The sequence below is a fragment of the Pipra filicauda genome, unplaced genomic scaffold (genome assembly GCF_003945595.2).
Source record: "Pipra filicauda isolate LSUMZ 115617 unplaced genomic scaffold, ASM394559v2 scaffold209_size2725305_pilon, whole genome shotgun sequence".
Lineage (NCBI taxonomy): Eukaryota > Metazoa > Chordata > Aves > Passeriformes > Pipridae > Pipra > Pipra filicauda.
The window spans coordinates 1,542,498-1,562,670 of NW_024104320.1; the positions used below are offsets into that span (position 1 = coordinate 1,542,498).

At 44.7% G+C, this 20,173-nt stretch overlaps 1 protein-coding gene across 1 annotated transcript in view; it reads left to right on the plus strand.

Moving 5' to 3' along the window:
• The first annotated feature begins 11,496 nt into the window (after positions 1-11,496).
• Positions 11,497-20,173, plus strand: part of EVA1A (eva-1 homolog A, regulator of programmed cell death) — a 212,013-nt gene continuing 203,336 nt past the window's right edge. The window contains exon 1 of the mRNA XM_039380962.1: positions 11,497-11,623. Within this exon, the coding sequence (XP_039236896.1) occupies positions 11,524-11,623 (100 nt within the window). The 5' untranslated portion in view covers positions 11,497-11,523. The remainder of the gene's footprint in view (positions 11,624-20,173) is intronic.

Consider the following 20,173-nt stretch of genomic DNA (forward strand, 5'->3'; position numbering starts at 1 on the left):
CTTGAGCTGTTTGTTTTAAGACTGAACATGGTCGTTCAGCAGAGCTCACAGTCACCTCAAACACAGAGATATGATAGCTCACAGTTTCCAGCTGTGTTTCTATCTGGTGCTGAGGTAAGGCCTTTTGGCCACAACATTGCAATGAGAGTTTGAGTTGACTCAGTTATGCAGCTGGATATGCTCCCACCTCCAGCCTATTTCAAAACCAAATCTCTTTTGGCATCAGCATATCAGTGACCTGTCTCCCTCCTCTGAGGTTTGTGTCCTACAAATGTATCAATAAAGACAACAGATTCTCTCTCAAGTCAGCAGTATAACTGATCCCTCTTCACACTTCCTTGCTAAAGATTTAATTGAACGATGGTCCTACTCAGCAGAGGAAAAATGGCCGATGTTTAAGGATGAAGGAGAGCTTGCATTTTGCTCCACCCCTTCTTTGTGACTCTGAGACATTAATTTTCTTGTTTTCTGTGCTTTAACTCCACTTTGTTGTAAGCAAAGTCCAAAGAACAGACCTTCTCAGGCTGTATGCTCCTTTTGGCCAAATAGGGAAGTGGTACACCTTTCTGATGTGGAGATGCCCAACAGGTTGTACTGGTGTTAGCTCAGAACGAGTTTAGAGACAGCTACTTGATGTTTAGGACACATCTGGGTTTGTATAACACCAAATGTGAATTAAGAAACTCCAAAACTTGTTAGCAGCATTGGGGCAGGACTCTTACTCTGGTTTGTGTGACCACTGGCAGACTGCTTCCTCACATGAGCTGCCTACCTGCATCTAGCACATGCTGTCTGGATTTAAGCTGCTTATGTCCCCATGAGGCCAGGGATACAATGCTTCAGTCCTAGCACCAGTATCTGCAGCACCAGAATCAGGGTTGTCAGGATTACCTTCTGAAAAAGTCTGCATTTCAGACCGAAAACCCTAAGACTTTTTCTAAACACCTGAGGCCACATTACAACAACCCCAACACATCTGTTTGTGGTGTATCAGGGGGTGTGAAGCAGGGAGCGAGTTTTTATGTTGCCTGAGGGAACTTGGATGTCTTTTTATGGGAAACACAGCAAAAGGTGGTAACACCTGCTGTTATTGTTATTGTGTCTCTAAACAGAAAGAGATGTCTACAAGGGGCTGAGCTGCTCTGAAGATGTGGTTTGTTGTCCATTCAGGGTTGAGAAGAAGCAGCTGGATGTCCCTGGGTTACAAAAGAAATGCGACTGGCTCATGGAGGGCCTCCCCACCCTGTGTTCTGTGGTGCGTGCAGAAAACTTGTGATCATCTATCTCATGAATGGGAACGAGCACTGGCTCAATACAGACCTCAAGGCTTGGCACAGTTTGGTCTCGGTTGGATTTGAAAGTGGAAACATTGCTTTCAGTAATTAATTTTTAATGAATTTACTTTGGCAATTGTTACCTCAGAAGTGAAACTGCTTCCCCTGACATTTATGCAACAGTGTGGCACAAATGCATCTCTGGCTTTCTCATCTGTGTTTCATTGGTTTGTACAGTTGTAACACCAGGTACGGGGCCCGGAAATCATCCCTGCTCATAGAGGTGTCATCCAAATGTCAGAGTGGGAGCAAAATGTGTATAGGTTAATCCCCTCCAACATTCAGTGGACCCTTACTACTAGGAGATGCTGGGCTGTTATCCCACACTTCTGAGTTGCTTTTCCAGTGGTGGAAAAGAGGCCCAGCTGGAAGGACGAGGACAGATTCCATGGTATGGAGTAGGTCCATGGCTTGCATGGCGATGTCTTCTTGAGACGTCAGCCCAGAGTATGCTCTTGTCTTACCTAAACTGTGCTCTTTGCTGAACAACTGTCAAGTCATTTGTGGTTTCTGTAGCCTTACCAGTGGCTGGTGGAGCAGAAGTAGCTCCTTTCAGACTGTCCAGGGGTATCTGAATCCTTCAAGCTGTCTTGCAAAACCATGTCAGCATGGACACTGGGCAATGCCTGGGTTCCTCTGTGTCCTGTTTATCCCAGATATCAAAGCAGCTCCATAAACAACTCCAGAAAGTTTTGAGTATAGTGGATATTATTAGAACATTTAAAAAATCTGATGGCAGCTCTAGTCTTTCTGGAAGCTTTCCTTTAATGAGACATGAGTCATTAGTTAACTGAAGGTGAGTTCACCTTGCTGAAAATAATCAGAAAAATTCCAAAAGGTTTCTTAAAATAACATAAGGTGCCAGACCCTTCTGGCTAGAACAGCTGTTCATTAAGGTGGTCATCAAGCATCCACAATTACCTTTTTTACTTTACTGTAGAGCAAGCAAAGAGGAGAAAGAGAACTGTTCTTCAGACACAGCATCTCAGCACTGAGCTTGGAAAAGCGATGAGCTGGAAAATCTTCCACTCATTAAGTCCAAACACCCCCAGGCCTCAGTTGTTTTCAAGCATACATCCTGTTGGAGCCACGCACAGTTAACCCTGCCAGGCCAACTGCACATTCTCTGCTTCCCGTGCAGTTGCTGGAAAAGTGGTCACATCTGCTCCCCTGAGTCGGAAGCTCCTGGAGGGCTCCAGGCAATGGGCACAGCTTCCATGGTACATCACCACTGTGTTCATGCACACCTATGTTCTTCCATTTCCTTTTTCCTTTGTTGTGTTCCAGCCCTGAAGGGTAAATTGTTATTTTATAACCTTTATGGGAGAAGAAAAACAACGGGTGCCAATGATTTCTATCAGGGTGCAGGAGATATATGAAATGTGAAATGGTCTGTTGGAAGCTTTGCCAGTGCCTTGGTAGACACTGGCGCTGTGTCCAGAGTCAGAAGTGTCTTTAAATTCCTCTTGGAATCTGTGGTGTTTTCAGATCATTGAGAATTTAAGTTGTGACTGGCTTTGTAGTTTTTCTTGGGATTTTTGCTCTTAATTATGTCTCTGCTCAGTACTGAGTTCCCTGTGGGATGCCTGGCACCCTTACAGGTTACAGAAGGGACAACAACACTGGCTGATCTCAACAATTATGAAACCCTCAATTCTCCTAATTTTCTGATTTAATAAGACATTTTTAAGAGAAGTTGAATTGAGGAGTCGAAATGAATCCAATAATCCAATAATCCAATAATCTGTGTGGAAGACTTTGGAGGCTAAATGAGACAGACATTATGATTTTGAAAAGTTAAGAAGAGTGTGTGACAAAGTAAGATTAAGTTCAGTAAATGGTGCCAGAGGCCTTTCCCTTAGGCAGTAAATTTTTGAGTCCTCTTGAGTCCTGTATGGGTCCAGATGCCAAGGGGTGTCTTTGTCCCTGAGTTTCTATAGTCTAAGTGATGGAGGGTGAGTTCTGGAGCCATCTTATAGAAAGCTCCACTAGAAACGCCATCAAAAAAATAACTCATTGACTAGTGCAGGCAGCTCCTTCAGTACTTATCTCAAACCAAGAAACATCTCTTGGGTTGGGAGCATCTACATCATTCCAGAAATTGGAGGTACTGTCCTTCGGAAATAGTATGGAATATCTTGAAAACCTAGAGATCACTGATGTCCCCATTGTGTATCCCAAGATGCAAAAAAAAAATAATGATCCAAATGTATTATAAAAGAAATCCCATTCATCTTGAAAGGCAAATGTAATCTAAAGACTGATGGGTGAACTCCCAGGTACCTTTACATTTCATAGAGTCAATATTTGTTCTTTCTCCATTTATAACTCCATTACTCTCTCTAGGTGGGCAGGAGATTTCAAAGGGGGACCATTTGTTTTTCTTGATTAATGCATTAATGCTAGTGGTTTGTCACAGTAAATTATACCTACTATCTCAATCTCCTTGTGCAGGAGGAAAAGCAACATAAGAATTTATGATCGAATTGCTCAAAGTCATGGCTTCTCATTATTTTTAACAAAGCAAAACAACTTCTGCTCTTCATTACTGTATGAATAGTGACTGAACTGAAAAGAAAATGTGATCCAATATCCTTTGTTTTGCAAAACCCTTTTAGAAATCATAACATTATTTTCCAGTGCACTGGTTCAGCTGTTTGCAATATTCTTGTGTGAAGATAGGTGGGAGAGAGAAACTGGTCCTTTGTTTTATGTCTCACTCAGCTTCCCCTGGACTCACAGCAAGGCTTTTACCTTAAAACCGGGCTTTACAACTTTGTGTCTCTGCCTCTTCCTCCATTGAAGCAGCAGCAGCTCTGGACACTGGCTTCCTAAACCAGTTGAAGAAGCCCTCATCTCTCCTGGTTATTCACAGCACCATTTGTGGTAGTCTTCTTTTGGTGGAGACCAAACTGCGTCAAATGAGCACTTAGGACTGAGACTCCTTTTAATGAACAAAGATGCTTTTCCTCTAATGTCAGAAGGTTCGTTTTGCAGAGGGAGGTTATATGGAAGCGAGCTGGTGTGCTGTGTCAGGGTAGATTCAGGGAAATGAAAATAAATTATTTTACCTGCCACTGCAGAAAAGGAGAAGGGGGTTTGGCTAGTTATGTATGTCCACGATGGGGTTGGCAAGTGAAGCAAGAAATTATCCTCAGGTAGTAATAACTAGTAAAGATTTTCCATGAGCAACAACATCTGAGGTTGGGAATGACCAGGGGAAGGCTGTCCATGAAACAGCACCCAGGGGACAACTGCAGGAAGGGCAGAGCACAGGCATCAGGTGGTGGGCAGGGAAAGGCTGGGAGGGTGTTACTGGCTTGTCAATCTTCACAAAGGGGTAGTCCAGCAAAAATTGAAAAGGTGTTGGAATGTAAGTGGGCTCTAGTCCCTTTTTACTTCTGCTGTTTCTGAGGCAAGTTACTTGTGTATAGAAAAGCCACTTTTTATACTAGTCTTATGTAGTTCCCTGTTGCATGCAACCACTAAGCTAATGACACACAGAGCCCTGCACAGAACACTGCTGCCAGTCCAGACACTGTCTGGCCTGGTGAACTCTGACATTTGTAAATCTCTTGTAGGTCATTGTATAGTTTCCTTCCTTCCTTCCTCTGTATTCTTTGTAGCTGGTCTGGTAGGTAACGTTACCACATTAGGTATTAGTGATATGTGAACCACAGACAATGAATGCAGTAATTCCAGTATGAGCTTCCTGCAGAAAGAAGCATCTCTTGCCCTAGAAACAAGTTAACTGGAGTTCCCTAATGATAGTGTTGTGGCTACAGAGTGCAAAGGTTGGATGGCTTAAACTTCAATGCCATTGTAAGCTCCTTGGGCTGTTTTAGACGACACAGTCCAGAACCGCGTGCAATGCTCAGCACACCTGGACTCTGTCACTGGATAGGCTCTTGAGACCACTGTAAAAAAAAAATAATCTGGTGATATTGTTGTCCTGAGTACTCAAATGCACATGAAAGCATATGGTTAGTCTTGAAACAGTCCTTTCAAATGGAAAATACTTAGAAAGCAAAAGGAAAATGTATGTTTAAGCACATGTGAAAGGAGAACACAAACCTGTTCTTGCAAATGGCAGACAGTGCATTGTTGAATTTGCACTGATGCCAGTGAAATTATACTTGGAATTAATTTTACCCATTCAGCAGAAAAGTATTTCCTCTGGTTGCCTTTGATTTTTTACCAGTTTGTGATCTGTGAGCCAGAGGTTTTTGTGTAATTTTCTGTCTGTACAAATGTCAGGGAAATACTCTGTGTCCCAGGCAATGATAAGCCTGAGGTGAAAGCTGATCTGTCCGAGCTTGGGCTGTAGCTGTGCTGTAGTCTGGACTGTCATTCCTGGGAAGGTCTAATCAGGCTTGCCTGTAGCACTGGCAGACAGTCTGTCCTGGGTCTGGGGTTATTTATTCAGTTCTTAGCCTGTGCCACTGTGTTTTCACCAAAGCTATTAAAAACTTCTGAAACACTGGTGGTTCTTTTAGAATCCATCATCTGGTTGTGTTCATGCTATCAAACTCCAAAGTTGGGTTCCTTTCTGCCTGTTGGGAATGGCCAAAGTCCCTGCCAACTCCCAAACCATGCTCAGAAATTGTCTGGATGCCAAGTGGCCTTTGTTAAAAGTATAACAAGGACTAATCCAACAAGTGAGTGGCAGTGCCTGTGTCCAGACCCTTGCTTGGTTTAGCCTATTACTGTAGATGTGGATTTTATGCAAAGGCTTCATGATAATGCTTGGAAACAATCAGTTTTGTGGGAAAGGTCTCTGGCAACAAAAATGGCTTTTCTAGTGCAAGTTATAACAATAGCTGCAGTAAGGATGGGCTGTGATTGGGTGCAGGATGTGTGCCCATGAGGTACAGAAGGATCTGGGGGACTGCTAAGTGCTTTTTTGTTGTCCTTCGTGCTACTGCACTTTGCATGTCTTCAAGGTGGAGTCCAGAGTTCCCCTGAGGTTTGGAATAAGTGCCTGTGGTATCATATTAAGTGTGAGTGTTGAGATGATTCCAAGTTTCTATCCAATTAATGTAGAACTCTACCCAGGAAAACTGTTAGGAAAGGACTAGTGAGTCAGGTCAAGTGGAGAATAGTTTCACATTACAGATATAAGAAGACAGTGCAAGTCCTGAAGGACTCCATGAACTTTAGTGTCTCAGCTGGTGCTGCATGTCCACATAGAAAAAATCTCAGGGAACAACATCCAAGCAAGCAGAACAAATGAAACACAGGGAAAAGGAGAGATCCAATTCACATCTGAGGAAGTCTGATCTTTGAAATCCCTGACTCTAAATCCTTATGTGACTTGCAGTGTAGTACAAAGATGAAGATTGAAGATGAGTCCAAATTCCTGTAGTTCTAGTACAGTGATTAGCCCAAGAACATCCTGTGCACAAGGCACCAACTAAACCCAATCAGATATGCTGGTATTAGATAAATTAGACTGTGCAGTATCCTCTAACACAGAACATGGAACCATTATACTAAAGAGAATTTCAGCTGAGAGAAATTTTAACATCAATTTTTGGTGCAGACACGAGGAAAAAGTTTTCGGCTTTGTTGTGGACCACTTTGTAGTCTCCAAATATTTTATTTTTGACATTTCCATGCATGGGAAAATTTTGCACCACTCTGTTCAATGTTTCCCAATGTTTTAGTGAGATGAGTGCATCACTTGGAACTTTTGTTCTACATGGAATTCTGTTAAAGCAACACTCCCTCTCCAAACCTGTCCCAGTATGGAGCAGAGTCCCACAGGTTTTATATTCGTTTTGCAAACTGAAGTGATTGAGTGACACAAAATGTGAAAACTTCAAAGGCCTTTCAGTTTGAATATTCTGCACAGCTGTTGTTTAACGTTGAATATGGAGAGAGAGGAGGATTTTACTTGTGAGTACTTGGTGTTGTATTGCAAAACTGCATTATGTGAAGTCCTCTGCCTTCAAATTGAAAGCAAACAACTCTTACTTCCATGAGTAACCCCATCTGTTTCCATAAGACACTCTTAGGGGAAAGATTAAAAAAAAGGAGAACAAAAAGCTGTCCTCTGCAGGGAAGCTTTGCTGTTTTACATTGAAGCTCTGACCACCCAGTTTACATATATTTTTGTAGCTATAAATGCACATATAGTTTGCCATTAATTTATATTCTTTTACAGGAGGCAATGTGGCCAAGTGGAAAGAGCTCTAGCTGGACTTTAAGATAAAAAGTATTTAATATTTTCTTATCTCTGACAGTTTCCCCTGGCTGACACTGAAAAAGTAGTGACCTCAAACATGACTGTGCTTTGCCCATGTGTGAAATGGCAGAATGCAACAGTGGTCTTTTCGAGAGTGCTTTGAGACCTTATGGAAAACACAGTAAGAAGTGAGTTATGTTACTAGGGTTCGAAAGCGAGACTAGTCCTAGCAAATTTGTACTAATAAACCTGCTTGTGGCTGTGTAAAGAAAGAGAGCTTCAATCCTACATATGGTTCTCTAGCTGAAAGCTATTCCTGGTCCAGCTTTCCTACTGACCAGCCCTTCTTCAGGCTGTTGATGGTTTAGTCTGCAAGAAAGAGGTTAATGGTGCAGGGTCAGTGAAAAATGGGAAAGCATTACCAAAAATCAGCCCTAGAAGGAAACAAGATCAGCACATATGAGATTAAACTGGGAATCACCCAAGCCAATTGCCGTTTATAAACTGTGTGGTTGAGGTGACAAAGTTAAATGACTAATTGATTCACTTCTCAGTGCCTTGGTTTCCTCAGCTGTAGTTGAACTTAACTGCTTTTAAAGTGCTTTGGGAATTTACTTGCATGTTTCAGATATTACCGTTTTATCTGTAGCAGGAGAAGGAGAGGATCCAGAAGAGAGGAGTATGGGAGGAGAAAGAAAAATGCACTTATGTATCATAGTCAAAAAGAGGACTGAGGTACAGTTGTTAAGCATCCTAGACTTAGTTACAGACACTCCTCCACAGTCAGTTTGTGGAGGGAAAGGGACTAAGTAATCATTCCTCCAAGATAAGATGCAATGCTGAACTGCATCAGTACTGGCCTATTCCCACTTCTGGGTGGCCTTGAGAACAAGGGATCCAAGGGGTCCTTTATATGCATTATTACCTATCCCCAGAGACATATTTCAAAGCACGGGTGGATTTCAAGGGCTGTTACTCCTAAAAATAAAGTTCCATATTCGTGTCCCATTGATTCATGTTTACCCCATGAGACTGTCCATGACAGAGTGACCATCTTTTGTTTGTGCTGCCGTGGGGACAGGTGGTCTCTTTCCGTTTGAAACGCACAGCTGATGTTCCCAGATGCTCTAGGGAATAAGGGCATTATGGAGATGGGCTTTAACTGAATTGTCTGTTTCTCAAAGGCCAATATATCTATTTTTTTTCTTTTTCTCTCTGGCAAGAGCTGCTTTCTTCTTTCCTTTTGGAAGAAGGCATCTTTACAAACTTGCTTAAAAACAAAGCAGGATAGGACACTGATGTAAACTTTCTCCCCCCTGGATTGACTCTTTTAGCAATAACCTAAAGGGCTGCTCAAGCAAGCTGCCCATGTTCAGCCTTAAACCCTTTGTCTCCAGAGTTTTTTTTTCCTCCCCATATACTGAGTCAGCCAAACCTAATTACCCTTTAATCAGTAAAATCAACACCTGCTAACAGGGTGGGCTCTTTTCAGCAAATAGTGCTTCTCTTTTCCAGAGGCTGATAAATTTCCAGGGGTCCTATTGTTTCTTTGTCCTGCTGATAAGGAGCTTTGACTGATAATCTGGTAATGGGTATGGTTATCTCATGCTTATAAGGCAACAGTGGTGAATCTTCCTCTGGGCAAGGACAGCAGAAGTAGGTGAGACAAGAATTATACATCGATGCTCAGAATCAAATACCCTGGTATTTTCTCTTTAAAACTTAAGTCACCCCTGGATAAATATGGATCAGGGAGGTCCAGTATGTGGGATTCAAATATCAGGTGAAACAAAGAGTAAGGTAGCCTGTAGAAGTTCTGGTTTTTGATCTTGCTTAAGCAGCCCTCTGCAAAAAGGCAAGGTGGCAGAACTGTCTGCACAGAAAAGGGACTGGGGCTAGATTGTACGTAGCCTGCTGGGTTGGTATGACTGTACTGTCAGGTCAGCCCAGAGCCACCACTGTCCTCGGGGAGACTCATCTGCACCTTCAATGTAGACCCTCAGTGTGTGAATAGCTATTGATGAAAAAAGGGTTGCTTAGGGGCAATTCAGGCCAGACCTGCCTCCTGTTCCTGTGGTCAGGGACAGGATCTGAACTCGAACTCCAGCTTTACCACACTATCCTCATCCTCAGTGTGGCTGATTGGAACTTGAGCAAGTGGCTGTATGGGTAGAAAGCAAATAGGGCCACAGGACTTACAGCTCCCCTTGGAGTTGGCTTCTAGCACACAGACCATCCCAGGACAGATTTCTGGTGGAAAAAATTGCTCTGGTATTCATGGCAGCACTCTTGAAAATGTCTTTCACATATAATCAGGCAGCCACTCTGATTTTCATCTGAGAACAGCTGAAACATTGTTAGAAATTTCAGCATAAGAAACTCTTTACAAGTGCACTTAGCTTTGAAAAAAAAACAGAGCCCTTCGGGCTGAAGTTTCTTACACTTGTTTTCAGCTCTAGGGTCAATGTTTTTGGAAAGTTTCACTTAATTCCATGTGGATGAACGGGACAGAGGAGTAAAAACCAGTTGTGGTTTTCCTCAGATGTTTCCACTGAGGTTATTTTTGCTGGATAGAAGCTGCAGCTTTGTTCAGCAGCTGTGTGTGAGCCTGGCTTCATCTGCCCTTCCCTGGCAGCCCCACACAGTGCTGCTCTGTAGGTCTGGATATATGTATACACAGGCTGCTAAATGTCTGGTGTTGGCTTTGCCTGTGAAAACTACCCCTTGCTCTCTGCACTGATGCTCAGCTTCTGCTCTAGCCTGGATATGTTGGATATGCCCATTGTTTATATGCAAACCTATGCCTGAGCTGCAGCTAATGCTGGCGACCAAAGCCCAGGATCTCCTTCCTGTGCCCACGGAGAACAGCGTCCCCAGAGCTCAGCTCAGCTCTCACAAATTAGCACCTTGATGCTGCCAAGAGATGGATGGAAATCAGGCAGGATCAAATGCTGGATGTGCTTCCAGGTGAGCTGGAGCCTTCTTTTAACGTTGCAGGGTGAGAAGTACTTGAGTGAGCATCTAAGGCTGTGCTAGTTGGAGGTAAAGTAGTTGCTATGGAAGGAGACAAGTCTTCTGAGTCTTAAGACCAGGCTGGATGGGGTTTGAAGCAACCTGGTCTAGTGGGAAGTGTCCCTGTCCATGGCAGGGGGCTTAGAACAAGATGATCTTTAAGGTCCCTTCCAACCCAAACCATTCTATGATTCTAGGAAAACCACAGGTTTAGATCTGCGTGAAAACCCTCTGTTGATTTTGATGGAGGGGAAAGGGGTCCAGTGGGATAAAGGGCACCTGGCATGGCTGTCTGCTGTCAAAAGAAAGGAGGATTTTTGGATACGTGGCTGATACCAGTCCCAGTCCTGCAATGAGATCCAGGAGGGTTTGATCCCCGGGCCTGTGCAAAGTCTCTTCCATTGTAGGATCACTCTCAACAGGGGACACAGAACAATTGTCCTGTCCCCAGTCTGGCAGGACACCACTGCTCACACTGATTTCAGCAGCAGTCCAAAAAACCGGCATGCCAAAAACCCATGTGAATTCAGGTGCTTTGTTTTGGGCTCCCTCCTTTGAAAACTCTGCCCATCTTTCTGTCTATTAGCAACACAGACAAGATCCCCGGATAACTAATCTAATAACACAACCGGGCTTCTCCAAACCAGCCCCCCCGGCCAACCCCCACCCCGACTGCCTCCCCAGCAGCTCCTCCGGACAGCTGCACAGGAACAGTCTGCAGCAAATTTGGGCGAAGAGGTGGCTTTTAGGACCCTGGGAACTCCGCCAGGGCTCAGGTAGGTCTGCCTCATTCGTCAGCCGGGATTCATTCACTCCATGTGTGTGTGTGAGTGTGTGTGTGTGTCGAGTGCTTTTTCTTCCCCGCCGCTGGCTGCGAGCCTTCCAAGTAGTGGGACTAACACTGTTCTCCGGGCAATGAGGAGTGCCGGCTTGGGGCAGAAAACGCTTTCCTTTTCTCTGGAAGAATACAAGCCGTGAGGACACTTAAGGATGTGCTGCCCAGACGTGTCTCCCACCTCCATCTTCCTCCTGGGACTCATGTGCTTGACAGCTTTCAGCAACTTTGCTAAGACTTCTGCAGACTTCTCAGGTAGGGAGAAACGCCGATCCTTTCATGTGCTGCTCGTGGATAGGAGCTCTTATTCCAGCGCTCAGGAGCAGCTCAAGGAAAGGGGGTGTGAGCAGATCTGGGGTAATTATGTGGGGAGTAATTTTAATCTTCTAAAAATAAGTGGATGAAAAGTGTCTTCTGTAAGAGGATTTTGAGTTTCTTAAAAGCGTTTCTCAAAAGCGTTTCTCAATAATTAGCAAAACTATTTCAGCAGAGCTAGTCTGAGTAACTTTGGGAACAAGGAAAGGAATACTCTTGTAAAAGTTTGTGGCAGGTTTTGTGCTGTTTTTCTCAGTGGAGTGAAAAGACTGGATTAGGAGACTATGAAGGTCTAGGACATAAATTAAAACTAATACAGCAAGCCCCAATTATTTTGTAACGGGCCAGATTCCCTTCTCTTAACATACAGCTCCTGATGGCTGCAAAAGCCCCCCGAGCTGAGATAAAGGAGATGTTACATGCACAGAATGAATTATGTTCTCAGTTGCTGTTTTCTTAAGACAGGAGAAAAAGTGTCTCCTTTCTTAATAATTTCTGGGTCTACAATTTTATTTTGATTTGTGCACAGCAGAAAGTCTGGAGTCCTATATGACTTTTATAACTCTACAGCTGCGTCAGTCACTTTAAAATTACATTTCTGCTTCTGTTCTCTCTGGATGTGCATGTGGATCTGAGAAAATATAACAGAGCTCGTTTTAAAACTACAGTGTTGATTAGTTTGCTTGGGAATTCCTGGTGAGGGTCACTTTGCTTTTAGGATATTAGTTCTAATTTTGGGTCTTAGTGTGAAGAACTAGTCTGGCATATTCTTTAGGGGTGTGTTGCAAAACTCTTGTAGCAGATAAGAGCTGCCAATTATAATTTGCTAATGAAAAAGTGTCTTTGCAAGGGCTGAATCTCACTGGACTTGTGTTTCAATACATCACAGCACTGCTGTTCACTGCCTGGGAGCACATGTGTCTGTGTGCTGTGAGAGATTTGTGTTAGAAAGAAGAAGCTTGTGCTGGAGTGGGGGGAGAATATATACAGTAGCTTGAAGTCTTAATGTAAATTGAAGGGGGCTGGCTTGCCCGTGATTCAGTTTCCTTTGGAGACAGATCAGTCCTGGGGGCTCCCCTTCAGGGCAGGTCTGCCTCTGAATGTAAAGGACTGAGGCATTTCCCTGTTTCTGGTGTGTTTTTATCCTTTTCTTGGTGTTGGGCTTTCTCTATGCTCCTCCTTGCAAGCAAGTTGATGGAGAAGGGGTTCATGGAGTGGGAATGACAGGAGCTAAAGCTGCAATGGGGAAAGGACTCATCCTTCTGAAATACAGATAAAGTTTTCCCAGTCAGGCCAAATTAGTAAACATTAAAACATGTACAGATGTCCGAGGGCAATGGTACTTCACATTGTTTGTACAACATAGCCAGAGCAATGGAAGGAAATTCAATAGGCTTTGGTGGTGCTGTCCAGAGAAGATGCTGTCCTTTTAAAAAATGGATAAGAAGGTTGCAGATACCAAAATAATGTTTTTTTTGCAACATCCAACTGTACTGTCACACTTTGGGAGAAAAGGGGTGGCTTAAATCCCTGTGTATGTGTGTGGTGAGGCTGTACTCTGAAGCAGGGTCTGTAATTCCAACAGCACAATCTCCACGAGTTTCTACAACTGTTGAAACCTTCTGCCGGGTCCAAGCTATGTTTGCTGATTAGAAGGCTTGGGAAATGTTCCCAGTCTTGTTGGACTGAGTGTACCTTGCAGGACAGGAAACATGGCTTGCTGCAGGAAAGGGTTGTGCCCGGTGTATAGCAGCTCGAATTTAGTTTTGTAAGTTCAGGAGCTGGGTAGCCACAAGATGAATGGGGTACAGCATTTCCCAAATCACACCTCATGCTTCCCTAATACATTTTCCAAATACTCCATTTATGTCCCTCCAGTGCATGAGGGCACGGACCACGTGCCTCTCTGAAGGAGCAGTAGCCCAGAGAAACCTACCTCATGGAGCAGCTTGTTTGTCACTGTTACCCCTACATATGAATTGTCAGCTGGCGTGAGGAATGGAAGGAAGGGGGGGATTTCTAACCTCTTATATACCTTTTCCATACTTCAGGATATTCTGTGTTCTTCTCTGTCATGGCTGGAATTGAGCAGGTGAATGTGTTTGGGGAAGCTTTATAGCTTTACCATATGCCATCACACCTACAGGTGGTGCATCCAAAACGTAAATTGTCCGCATCCCAAGGAGATGAATGGATTTGTATAGGTTTTTGCTGCTGAGGAATGCAAGGCTTGCTGTGATGCCACAGAGGTTTCTGCAGCAGTTTTGTGCTGCAGGGAGATGACACAGCTTATTGGGATGTAAAGGTTCTTCCAGCTTGCAAATAAATAGCAGTACTGTCCAGAGAGAGCAGCCGACACTCTTTGGAGAAGAATAGCTTTTTTTTTTTTAACTCACTCCTGTAGACCTTGTTTAGCAGAAAAGCTTCTTTGGCTTCTCTGCTTGGTTTGACTCAGAACTATCAGGGAGGTGCTGCTGTTTGTAATAGGTCATGGCCTTGTTGTGGTGGGCCAGACAAAGTGTGTGGATACAGCCCTGGAAAGCTCAGGGACGGCCAGTCTTGAGCTCTAAGCAAATCACAAGCAGCACTGACCTGACTCTCATGCTGCAGCTCTGCAGTAGGACTCGCTAAAAGGCTTACCAAGAACTGCACACCCACTGCTCCCAGTACTCTCCCACTGGCTGGGTCTTCAAGGTGTGTGTCCCTTGGCTGCAGGAGGTTTTCATTTTTGTGTAGATCATAGCAAGGAACCCTGAGAGGTGCCTTATGATGAACTTGTGATGTGACGAACTGAGTTTGTCACAGGAAAGCACAGGCAGGGCTGGTGGGGATCTCCATTGCCTGAGCATGTGGTCTCTTACTGTGGCTCCGTCCCTCCTGTTTGAACAGCTCAAACTGCTACAACGGGAACATGATGAGTGCGTGTCCTGCTGGGGACTGGTGCAATCTGAGATGTAAGAATTCAAATTCCTTTTAAGTGAAGTATTTGAACTATGTGAAGAGTTTTGAAGTTGTTTTCTTTAGTAGTTCTTTAAACATTGATGTTTGCATTGGAGTGTGGGGGTAGGAAGCAGGTCCTGAGGGAGAGAGTGAAGTTATCAGGCACTTTGCAGCCACTTCTTAAGAAGGCCTGGACTTTTTCTCTGTGGCTGCTTGTTGAATGGGCTCTTGGTCTAATCTCATTCTGTGATCAGTTCTTCTGCTCAGGACTGTTTGAAGGCTTAGAACCCAGTGTCTTGATGTTCTTGATGTTCTTGATGTTGTAAGGGGTAATCTTGATTACCCCTTATGTTCAAGGTGACACTTGAGGACTACGATGAGGTGTGGTGTAAGAGTCTGATGTTTTGAATCCCTGTACTTTATCTGGAAGCCTCTAGTCCTGATCTAAGTCCCAGCAATGAACTCTCCGAAATCCCTGCTGGTTAATAAAACTTTGGTTTAGCCCCTTTTTATTTGCGGTGGGAGTTCAAGACAAAGCAAAGTCCTTGCCTTGCTGGAGGAAGCTATGCCACGGCTCCCCTGCATAGGCTCTGGGAAGCAGCAATCCATGTGCAGTGTGCAGGCCTTGCTACTTAGAGGGACTAATGGGACCAAAATTAGGCTTTGGTGCTGACTTTAAATGCAGGCGTTGAAAGTCGACAGCTTAGTCAACAGCTATTGCTCATATCCTGTGTGCTGTCTCTGCTCCAGCCATGATGTTCCTGTCTCTGAAGCTCAATCATGCCAACACATGTTGAATTCTGCTTTGCCTGCTGTCAGCCAAGGTGACCATTTAACTTCCAGCTGCATACCTGCAAGGAATTGGGATTATGTGATTATGATGTCGTGCTCCAATTCTCCTCAATAAATTTCCCCTTCTTCGAATTGGACTGGATTTCAGCAAAGCCTTTGACACCGTCTCCCACAGCATTCTCCCAAAAAAGCTGGCAGCCCACAGCTTGGACAGGGGCACTCTCTGCTGGGTTAAGAAGTGGCTGGAGGGCCGAGCCCAGAGAGTGGTGGTGAACGGTGCTGCATCCAGTTGGCAGCTGGTCACTAGTGGTGTCCCCCAGGGATCAGTGTTGGGCCCAGTCCTGTTTAATATCTTTATCGATGATTTAGATGAGGGGATTGAGTCCATCATCAGCAAATTTGCAGATGACACCAAGCTGGGGGGGAGTGTCGATCAGATGGAAGGCTGATCTGGAGGGCTCTGCAGAGGGACCTGGACAGACAGGAGAGCTGGGCTGATTCCAGTGGGATGAGGTTCAACAAGGCCAAGTGCTGGGTCCTCCACTTTGGCCACAACCACCCCCTGCAGTGCTACAGGCTGGGCACAGAGTGGCTGGAGAGCCAGGCAGAAAGGGACCTGGGAGTTTGGATTGACAGGAAGCTGAACAGGAGCCAGCAGTGTGCCCAGGTGGCCAAGAAGGCCAATGGCATCCTGGCCTGTATCAGGAACAGCATGGCCAGCAGGAGCAGGGAAGTGATTCTTCTCCTGTACTCAGTGCTGGTGAGGTCACACCTGGAGTGCTGTGTCCAGTTCTGGGCCCCTCAGTTCAGGAAGGATATTGAGGTGCTGGAGCAGGTCCAGAGAAGAACAACAAGGCTGGTGAAGGGACTCGAGCACAAGTCCTATGAGGAGAGGCTGAGGGAGCTGGGGTTATTTAGCCTGGAGAAGAGGAGGCTCAGAGGAGACCTCATCACTCTTTACAACTCCCTGAGAGGAGGCTGTAGCCAGGTGGGGGTTGGTCTCTTCTCCCAGGCAACTATCAGTAAGACAAGAGGGCATGGTCTTAGGCTCTGCCAGGGGAGGTTTAGGTTAGATATTAGGAAGATAGTCTTTGCAGAGAGGGTAATCAAGCATTGGAATGGGCTGCCCAGGGAAATGGTGGATCCTCTGTCCCTCGAGGTTTTTAAGATGAGACTGGATGTGGCACTTAGTGCCATAGTCTGGTAACCACGGTGGTAGTGGATCATGGGTTGGACTTGATAATCTCAGAGGTCCTTTCCAACTCGGCTGATTCTATGATTCAATGAAATGCCCTGTAATTTCAGGCACAGAAGGGTAGTGCCAGCAGATCTATGTGGTTGCCATGAGTTTCGTGTTGATGGAGACAGGTCCCTTCACTACTGCAGAAAGGGTTGTGCTGTGAACTCAGGCATTTGCAGACACCAGAGATTCTACTGCAAGGACCTAATCCAAAAATTTAGGTTTCTAGGCATGGAAATAGCTTGGCTAGGAGCTCATGCCTGTTTTGATACAGGAGAATGCAGCCAAAGGAAAAACAGCCCTGGTAGTGCTGATCCCCTTAGCCCTGCTTTAATATTTACGTTCTTTGCATTATATTTGGCACAAGCTGGATGTGAGCAGCACAGTGCTTAAGGGAGCTGATCTGGCATCCAGCCAGATGAATACTGATAACTCCCATCCACACCCTGCAGGTGAGCCCTGGGTAGCTTTCAGGATCTCTCCCCGGAGGCTCTTCTTGGCTTTGAAAGTGCAAAGAGGTTTTTTTTGTTGTTGGTTTTTTTTCTTTTCCCCAAGAATATCAGGTTTCAAGTGAAAGCTGCTTTTGCCACCTCCCTGCTAATTGGCTCAGTGTGTTTGTTTGAGCTGATGAGGACTGGGGTTGGGAGGGGAAAGGCACTCTCTGATTGCATTTAATCAGTCCTTAATAAAGGCAATTTGTTTGACAACTCTATTCATCAAATTATCACCAAAATCTACATAGTAACAACTTCTGAATGTCTAACAGCCCTGAATGGATCCATGGTATCAAGGGTGGCCCTGTGTTAAAGATTGCAGGCTGTGAAAGTGGGATTTTCAAGAAAAAAGCAGAAAATTTCTTTTCTGGTGTGGTGGTGTAACTCAGTAAGGAGCTTTTGGCCCCAGGGGCAAACAGATATGCTCTAGATTTTGATTAAAGACTGGGCAAAACCCGGGCCACCTCCATACCTACTCTTGGGGAAGGGCTCTGAGTGATGAGGTTGGATGGGCCTCAGGTTGTTGCTCAAAGAGGTCCTTGCCCCCCAGGTGATATTTTTGTCCTCAGCTGGAAGCCTTATGTGCCAACCCATCCATCATAGCTGCAGTTTGGCTTACTGAGGGTCAGCTGTCTGTGCTGGAGTAGAGAAATTCTCCTTTGCAGAGGTGACAAAATCCAAAACCTCATCAAAGTTAGTTAAAAACCACTGTTGGCCTCTTCTGGTAACATTCTGGAGATATGTTTGCAAGGGGAAGGAGCTGAAGGGTACGGCTGGGTCTGGGAGCCATGGCTGAGGGTTCTCACAGCGGGAAGCTGCAAGCGAGTTTTGTGTCATGTACGACTGTCAGAGAAAAACAGTCTAAAGACCTGAGAGAGCTGAGAGGTGTTGGAGGAGGAAATCAGCGTGGGGATGAGTGCCAATTCCGCTGCTCTTGCGAGAGGAGGAGGAGCAGCAGAGAAGCTGGGGCTATTTTAGTGCCTTAGAGAGTTATTCCAGTTTATCATCAGGGGTGCAACTCTGTGGCATCAACATACTATGTTAAGCAAAGATACAGGTGTCTGTGCACTCCTGTCCTGAAGAGAAAACACCGTGGACTTCCCAACAGTTGTGATCAAAAAGGCCATGAGGGAGGACTCAATGCTGGCTGGCTCTAAAAAATATTCAGTGTTTACTTCTACTGACAGCTGAAGGGACGAAACTGAGCTCCAGGAAGAGAAACACGTGTTTCCAATTCCGTGTGTTTGTGGTCCTGGGCTGTGACCAGGGGTGCTGCTGTTACTGCTGTGAAAAACCAGCTGCAGGTCGGTACTTGCGGTGCCAGGGAAAGGAGACACTGTCAGTGAGGGATGGATGGGGCTGCTGTGGGTGCCAGGATGGCTCAAGAGAGGACTGTGTGAAACTTCATGTAGGCAATGACTTCAAGCTCAAGAGCCATATGTGTGCATCTGGCTCATGTCCCAGGGAAATCTACTGGTTTAGCCATCAGAGCTGTCAGCAAGAGCCAAGGGACCTCAGGGATCCTGACCTCTGTGTGATGACTGGCAATATTTATATAATATTTACTAATTGCAGGGGCCCAGAAACTGATCCACAGATGCAAACTTTTGTTAGTACTGGGAACACTTTATTTAATTAGTATTATTAGCAAAAAGAAAAATCCACTGTGGCAATTTTAATTACTTCAAAGTATCCCAGGTTATCAGCGCCCACTAGATGCACAGACTATTTGAGGAAATTGTCCTTGCAGCATTTTGTGTCTTATTGGGGATACAAATGCTGCAGAATTAAAAAAGGCAACTGTTTATGTCCTCTGGTAAAAATTTTCCCTGATTTAAGATGCTGTGAAAGCAGATTTTATATATCACAAAGAGTTTGGTCAATTAAAAAAAAAACAGGTGTGAATTTTAACTTATCCCTTTTTCAGATTAGATACTTGGAAGCTAAAATCACAATATAAGCTGTGAGGGTGGTGAGAATAAGCTTAGTCTCTGCAGGAAGAGGAAAACTATGTATTTATACTTGGCACTTTTGCCGATCCTTTTGTTGATGCTAATTTAAACATGGCCTGATCTCCCAAAGTGCTCGGTGTTCAGAACTGAAGATTGAGCTATACTGTGTTTAGGTGGGTGTGCAGTGCTTTAGGTGGCCAACACCAGGACTGTTTACATGTCTTATTTGAGACTGGCTGCTTATGCTTGGCGTGGTTGTGCAGGTACAGATTGAACTTTCTGCTTTCTGTTCCAAGATAGCAACCCCAGAGTCTGGGGGAGACCATTGGAAGCAACTACCCCTGATTTGTTTTGGTTTTTTGTACTTCTTGTAATTTCTTTATATAGATACTCAAGACCTTCACAGATTCTGTTCCTTGAAAGGCGTGTGACTGCCTGCAGGAACAGACCCAGTGTGCTCCTCAAAATAGCCTAGAGGACTTTTGGTCAGGTTGGTTTTGTAAAATGCTACGAGGTTCCTTGTGTCCTTGCCAGTGCTGTGCCTCACTGATCACTGATCCAGCACTGCTGTTGTCTGGAGGTTTTGTGCTCTTTCCAAAAGACAGGCAAGGGCCAAATTCCGCTCAGCTGAGAGGCAACTTTGCTGACTTGCCAAGAGCTTTGCAGGATGAACAGAAGCACAGAAGATAATCCCAACTCATCTTGCTGATTAAAACTAGTGTAGAAGTACTAACTGTGAACATCTTTAAGAGAGCTACTTGGGTTACCTATTATTATTATTATTAATTTACTTAGCTGCTCCTTTTGCCTGAGGAAGGATGGTGAGTTGTGACTCTCAGCCTGGGTTTGGGCTGATCCAAGTGTGCCTGGCTCAGCTCACTAACTGAGGATATGAGCTCATTTGTAGTAATTAAACTATGAACGTCTGCTCTTTCAGGCATACTTAACGCCTGGCTGCCTGGAACCCAGTGTGTGTCTTCTTACATCAGAGGGACAATGATGGTTTGGTAGTTCTGAGTTGCACAGTCTGAGGTTTTTTAGATATACTTTGTGCTCTTGAACTTGGTTGGTA